Here is a 7,407-nt window from a genome sequence, read left to right as displayed (position 1 = left end):
TGATATTGGAAAACAAATATAGATACTAAAAAGAGAAACCTATAGACAAAAATAAAAATAATTAATTAACTATAATTGTATTGTAAATAATTATTTTAATTTAAAAAATAAGTAGTTATTTGTAAAAAAGGGGAATAAAAAATACCAATTTTAAAAACTAACTATTTAAAGGATATAAATGAAAAACACGTACACCAAAATTCCATTTATATATAATATCATAATTTTACTACGAAATTTTAATAGATAGTAATAATAAATTTAATGTGGTTTTGGTATTAATAATAAATATACAATATTGAATTAATTTTAATATAATAATGAAGTAGTATTGTTAATTTATATTATTATTTAATAATTTAAAATATTAATATTAACTAACAACTATTTGCATTTATTATATCAATTTTAATATATTTTCAAATTTATTATTTTATAAACATTCTAAAATCCTTTTTCTTGTTAGAATAAAAAGGAAATCTGTATTAGAATTAAATTCACAAGAAGCAGGATTATAACTAGTTTTCAGAAATTGAGAGTAAAAATGAGATTTAGAGTTCATTCTCTAGGAAATTGAAAAAACTTAGATATAACATATATTAAAGTACAAAAAGAAATCCTAAAAGTAAAACATGTCATCCATAATTCTGTCTATAACGTGAAAAGAGTGTCCATATCTGTAGTTAAAATTCAGTAACTCTAAAAAAACCTGATTACTTCAGTAATTTGTTCCTTGACTTATCCAGGCAAGAAAATCCAAGTGTTCTGATTTCCTTCTCAATCGAGCGACCAAAACTCACTTTCTTCAGACAGAGCACTATTCATGTAAAACTGTGCGTGAGATTGTATCTATTAAAGTGGCTTGTATTGTATACGTGGGTAGCTTCAACCATTAAATACACAGATGCATACCCCTCACCCCATGGAGCAGTGAACTCATTACAAACTTAACTGCCCATGGCGCATCTTCTTTATCCTTGTTGGTATGAACAGGTTGTACTTATGTACCGTTTTTCTTGATATTGAACATTTTGAACTGGAGCACTTTGGTCCCTCTTCAAACCTGACAAAAACAACATGAGCAAACTCGCGGCAGTAAAGGGAGGGAATTGAACGTCCCAGAAATTAGCATTAAAAAGAGTGGTTTTGTTACTGATCATTCCAAGTATTTCCCATGAACCAGGGTGCCTAATCTCACAACAAGAGACAATTCAATTCACAGGACAAACCAGTTTCAGCTGTATACCGTGTCCTCTTCTTTTGCTCGAGCTTACAACGTCAATTTGAACCCCTTAGACAGGAAGTCATCCCTGCGAAAAAATATGAAGTAAGCACAACAACAACATCACAGAAAGACGAGGAGCGTTGAAAAATCAATATTGGCCCACCGATCCATGTGTGAACAGACTAAACTTTAGGCTAATTCACTGTTACAAAAAGATCTCAGAACACTCCCGAGTTTTTTTTTTTCTTTTTTTTTTTAAATAAGATACATTTCAAACATACCGTGAATTTTTTATAGTCCAACCACGAAAAAAGTTAATCCCAACAAAGAGAACAACACTATCATGCATGTGAAATTTAATTTACTCATAGTCATAAACATCAGATCTGAGAACACTTAATAACTTTGTCAATGATTTCACCTGTCATGAGGGGTGGACTTGGTTCAAGTTATAGTCAACTCACTACTAGACAGAGCTAGCCACAAAATCAAAGAAAACTTGCATGGCCCCTTGTTTTAAATATGACAACAGAGAGTATAAATTTATTTTGTGGGAGACAAAAAGCAATTAGCATTGGTACCTTTTCTTCCTATTCTTCTGGTGGCCCAGTTCGTGCATCTCGCTCTCGTCACGGAGGTTCAGTAGAGTGGGTGGGAGAAGGCTTCCAGCGCAAACTGTGCCTTCGATGGAGTTTCCGATTCCGGGTATTTTAACGAAACTCACATCGCCACTTCTGAGGTTATACCAACAGAGCTTACTACGGTTCTGTTCAAGCAAAACCCTGTCTCCGTCCAAAAGCAAAGGCCTCACAGATTGTAATTTTGGCAATCCAATGTGAAGATGGTCCTGCGTTATGGTAAACAGTTTCTCCCACGAATCTGAGGATCCGTACACTCTCAGAACCCAGAAGTCAAATCCGCTTCCCCTGTTCTCCACCAGGCACAGACACCCTCCCAACAGAGCCACCTCCATATCGAAATTTCCCTTCACGGTTGCAGGGAGTTCAACTTCACGAAAGCTCTCGAGCGTGAGGTCAAAGGCAACTATGAGATCGGGTTGGTCAGGTTCGAGTTTGCGAGTGACGACCCAGTGAAGGGCACCGCCAACCAAGACGCCCATGGTCCGAGCGCAGCAGAGGGCGTAGGGCATGCTAGGGAGGTTTTTCCAGGCGTCGGATTTGAGTGTGTAGAGTTGGACCTGGGAATCGAAGGTGCGATTGTGGAGATCGACAAAGTAAGTAATGCTGACGAGCTTGTAGTCATTGGAGGCGGCATCGTGGCCGAAGCCGTGGACGCGGGCTGCGAAGAGGGAGGAGTCCGGGCGGTTGAAGCGGTCAGCGGGGAGAATCCGGTGCTTGCGGAGGTGAGGGTTCCATAAGGCGATGTCGTCGGCGACGTTGGAGATACAGATGAGGCCGTTGCAGGAACCGAGAACCTTGATGCTGTTGCTGTAGCACATGAGAGGGTGAGTGATTTCGAGGGGTTTCTCGAGGGATTGAAGGTCGACGGTGTAGAGGTGGGAGCGGTGACGGAGAATGAGGGTGGTGTGGGATTTGCTGAGGTGGAATAGGATGAAGTGGGTGGTGTCGATGAGGGAGCGCCACCACTTGCAGGTGGAGCGGAGCCGCAGCACTGACTTCACCGGCAGACGGGACAGGATTTCGGTGATTACTTCCACCGGAAGATTTGCCATCACTGGGATTGCATGTAACCGGAATTGATTCCTATTGCTGCCACTTGATTCTCATGAATTGGGATTGATTTTCTGTTTTTTGTTGATGCTAGGGTTTGCTTCTGAACAAGACTCAGTGTTCCCAACAGCAGTCCTGTATCACACGCTTTGCCATATTTTTTTTTTTACAATATTATCCAAATTTATTTTTTATATACCTAACTAAACCACCATCTCAATTACAATGGATTGATTATCCACCACCAGAATTTACTGTTTAGTTTTTTTCCAGATCAATTTTTAAATGGATTTTTCATTTTTTTAGTTTAATATAATTAAATTATAATTTTGTAAGAATAATACTTTTGTTTTAAAAGAAATTGATATTTGGAAATAATAATATTCGTATATTTAATTTACTAATAGAAGTTGTTGATGTTGTGAACAATAAAGTAAGTTGCCAAGGAATGACATATAGAGAGTAATTATAGAATATAAGTATGAGTATATGTATACCCAACTAAAAATAAATGAATGTAGCAACAGAAAAAAATAAATAACTAATAGCAATATATTTTTAAAAGAATTACAACAATTAGCCAGAATTCAAATTTATTTACAAAATAAGTATGATAAAATTATTTTTTAAAATTAATAATACACTTATAGATATATAAATATGTTTTGTTTATAAAAAAAATGTAAATATATTATATTTTTAAGAAAAAACTTGTAAAAATATAATAAATTTAAGTCATATTTTCATAAAACACGAGAAAATTTGAAGATACTACACGTACCAATTGTCCTAATTAGATGAAATAAGGTGTGGGATTGTTGGTATGTTGTCACCCATTTGTACTTGTCTATTTCGCGTAATTCTACGTAGTTCATTTTCTTTTTTATTTGTTTTCATAGCAGAAGTAGAAAAAAAAATCATTCCACCAAATTCCACTAGAAATTAAATAACATTTTTTTTTTTACATTTTGTGGTTTAATAATTAATTAAACTTAGGCGGTGGGAATCATGTGAAGTTAGTTGGTGAAGGCATGCAAAATCTGACAAAACTCACTTCTAGAAATTATCGAAAAGCTTTTTCCATTTGAAGAAATCTCGTAGCTTGTCCTCATTCCTGGGTTACGTTATGCATCTTTCCAAGTCTTTTTTTTTTTTTTTAATCTCACCGGAAGTATCTATAGTAATTTACGGTGAGATTAAACTTTTTTTTTCTTTACGAGATTGTTAGTTTGATATTATATTTTTTTAATTCTATTATTTAAGTAATTGTAATTTTAAATTAAAATAATTATTTTATCATTTTATTTTTATTAAATTTTCAAAAGAAATTAAATAATTATTTATGTTCAAAATTAAACTTATATTAACTGGAAATTTTCAATACACTTGTCTCACATTTAAATATTAATGAATGGTCTCATATCCTTCGATAGTACATGATATCACATGTCCAACTATTAATACCGTATAAAATGATATTTGCACCTATATATATATATATATATATATATATATATATATATATATATATATATATATATATTAACCTTATTTCTAGACATTAACTTTCAATAATTTATATTTTTAGTTAAAATTATTTTGTAGTTAAATAACTTTTTATTAGAACGTGAAAAAATAAATACACATATTTGTATTTTCACTAATTCATAAATTGAAAATTTATGTTTTGAATTATACAATTTAAAAAATTATTTCTATAGAAAAATATTTGGATAGTGTAACTTATAAAAAAAATTGAATTATATTTTCTAAAAGTATTTTTATGAAAAACAATTGAAATAATTTTTCGTTAAAAGGATGTTTTTGAAGTGCATAATCTAAAAATTATAAATATCGGATAACATAATGTATAAATAAAATAATTTATAATTTATAATTAGTTAAAACTATTTAGACGTTCCTATTTTTGTAAGGTATTCCCAATTTAGTTCTATTCTTTTAAATTTTTCCAATTGAGTCCTTATAAGTGCTAATTTCAAACAAATTAGTCCATGACATTAAAATTTCGTTAACTGTGTTAAAATTGTGCAGAAATGGGTAGATGACGTAGTTAAAATTCTCCTTTTGAGGTGTTAAAATTGTGCAAAAGTGCATAATTTTAACACTTCTGCACAATTTTAACACCTCAAAAGAAGAATTTTAACCACGTCATCTACCTACCTCTGCACAATTTTAACACTGTTAAGGAATTTTAATGGCAGAGGCTAATTTGTTTGAAATTAACACTTGTAAGGACTCGATTGGGAAGGTTTAAAAGAAAAGAACCAAATTAAAAATACCTTACAAAAAAATAAGAACGCCTAAATGGTTTTAACATTTGTAATTTGATAAAAAAACTGAAAGACATTTTTAACAATAAAATGAGAAGTTTTTATGCTTATGAAAGAGCAGAAAAAATATATTAAAAAATATGCAGGAAAAAATGGATATCAATTGGTGATTAAGGTCAACCGAATTGAATGTAAAAGATATTGTTAAATATATTTTTGTTTATAAACGTAAAATTAAAATTTTATTCTTCTCAAATTTTGATAATTTTAACTCTCAATATTAAAATAAATGGAGTCCCTCTAATTTAATATTAATTTATTTATAAAATTGTATTTGAAAAAAAATACAATAAACTAATTTCACTTCATTATTTGTAAATACTATCATTCATGCTGACAAATTAACTTTGGTTTATATTGTCATTAAGATGATTAATTGTATATTTAAGATAGTCTATCACGTAAAAAAAAACATGTGTATAACAAAAGAGAAACAACTTATTTATTTATTTATTCATTTATAATAAATAAATACGAACATCATAAAACAACACAAACTAACATCCCAAATCTATATCACTTCTAAATGGCATAAAATCTATATATGAAAAGAATTGTTAGGATGTCAGCCAATTATTTGCTATTTTTAATATATTATCATTAATCACTTTTGTTTATATGATCTCTTTTTGTTTATGTCAATATATTTCTATTGTTTTTTTAATTAAATGATCTTTAATAAAATGATGTTTTGATTTGTTTTTAATACATTTTATCTAGAATGTATAATAGCACTTTTAGTGTATGTTAAACTTATTTTTAACTAGTTAAAGAAATATTTTGTTCAATTATAAGTGAAAGAAATAGGTTGGAATTCCCCGTTAGTTTTTTTTTAACTTTATTCTAATATCATATAAGTTAATTATTAAAATGAAATTATTAACACTAAAATTAGAAAGATCGTTCTTTAGTGAATTTAAATTTCTATGCTTTATTTTCTTTGTAAAATAAAAAAGCTAGTGATTAAAATCAGAAATTTCCAAACTTAATCAGGCAAAATTTTATATTCATCCATTAAAAGTTAAAATTACTTCAAATTCACAATTCACAATATATATTAACATTGATGTGTTTAGACACAATTGACAATAAATACCAACATTCATATGTTTAGAAGAACATAAAGAAACTTCAAATTAGTGTCAAGTCTTTTCTCTTTCTATAATGAAATAAGTAAAAGTCTTTCAATTCAGTCTATGGTCTCACTTCATCAAAATCTCGTATAACCACAATGTTTTAGATTACTTTGATGTGTCAATTTGATTCTCTCGTATGGTTCAGTCTTCATCCAAATAAGTTAAGGTTAAAAGAATTCACACAAACAAAGAATTCTCCATTAAAAAAGCCTGTGGAATCAAAATATCCACAAAAAATTCTATGAGCCAAGAGCAGACCCTTTTTTTAGAAAAAAAATATTTATTTTAAATACAAGGAAAAAAGCAATTAATTCTTAATACGTTACGAATCTAACTGTTTTTAATTTATCAAATAATTATATAAAAACATTTGAATTAGATTAACAAAGATTTTTTAAAAGGTTTTAATAAATTTAGTTGTTTGTTTATGTAAAAAAATTATGCAACATCAAACGTTAAAATCCTTAAATGATTAAATAATTTTTTTAAATATATAAAATAATCATTTAATTTTTTTTAAAAAAAATCATCTAGATTTTAACAAAAAATAAATAAAACATCTCAATTTGAAAATTTAAAATAAAATTTATAACAAGTTATGGATGTTTTATTATATGTTGTTTATTTTTTTTTTTTAATACATGACTAAAAATATACCAATTATTTGTTTTTCTTTAATAATCAATATATATATATATATATATATATATATATATAAATTATAAATTATAAATTATAAAGAAAATATTAGTGTGAATTTGATTAGAATTAATCAAATATTCTTACATTTTAGTTAACTTTTATGTTTTTTTTTGTTGTGTTGAAAACTTTATCATAATATGTCACACCCCATTTAAATACCCCTCCTTAGTGGGGTACATGTGTCAATCGTCCGATTCTCCCCTGGTAAGTGGGAGACAAACTCTGCCAAACTTTTAATTCCCTTCCTTCGTGATCCGTGTAGCAGCAGCAGAGCAGTGAACCCCAGAAAGTGGAGGTCAGGT

General features: G+C 29.4%; 1 protein-coding gene across 5 annotated transcripts; it reads right to left on the bottom strand.

Annotated features, from left to right (window-relative positions):
* Positions 1 to 573: 573 nt before the first annotated feature.
* On the bottom strand, positions 574 to 3,115 carry LOC106769222 (F-box protein CPR30). Of its 5 annotated transcripts, none has more exons than XR_002668882.1 (3): positions 1,807 to 3,115; positions 913 to 1,310; positions 574 to 817 (listed from the first exon to the last, which is right to left on the bottom strand). XR_002668882.1 is itself a non-coding variant. In XM_014654745.2 (3 exons), exons 1-2 carry the CDS (start codon positions 2,916 to 2,918, stop codon positions 1,271 to 1,273), a joined length of 1,152 nt encoding a protein of 383 aa, XP_014510231.1. In that variant the 5' UTR covers positions 2,919 to 3,115; the 3' UTR covers positions 574 to 1,063; positions 1,230 to 1,270. The 5 variants fall into 5 exon arrangements, 3 of the variants coding, with proteins under 3 accessions (XP_014510231.1, XP_014510233.1, XP_014510230.1); XR_002668881.1 differs by having other exon boundaries at positions 574 to 1,063; positions 1,154 to 1,310; XM_014654745.2 differs by having other exon boundaries at positions 574 to 1,063; positions 1,230 to 1,310.
* Between the last annotated feature and the right edge of the window lie 4,292 nt (positions 3,116 to 7,407).

This window comes from Vigna radiata, chromosome 7, assembly GCF_000741045.1.
Source record: "Vigna radiata var. radiata cultivar VC1973A chromosome 7, Vradiata_ver6, whole genome shotgun sequence".
NCBI classification, from domain to species: Eukaryota; Viridiplantae; Streptophyta; class Magnoliopsida; order Fabales; family Fabaceae; genus Vigna; species Vigna radiata.
Note: the sequence above shows the minus strand (reverse complement) of the source record. Positions and strands in the feature narration are given on the sequence as shown.

Bases quoted from the DNA above. Each gene is read 5' to 3' on its own strand.
- LOC106769222 (XM_014654744.2), bottom strand. From the start codon at position 2,918: ATGGCAAATCTTCCGGTGGAAGTAATCACCGAAATCCTGTCCCGTCTG. The intron at 1,311-1,806 runs GTACCAATGCTA...ATTTTTTCGCAG, and splicing joins CAGAAGAATAGGAAGAAAAG to GGATGACTTCCTGTCTAAGG.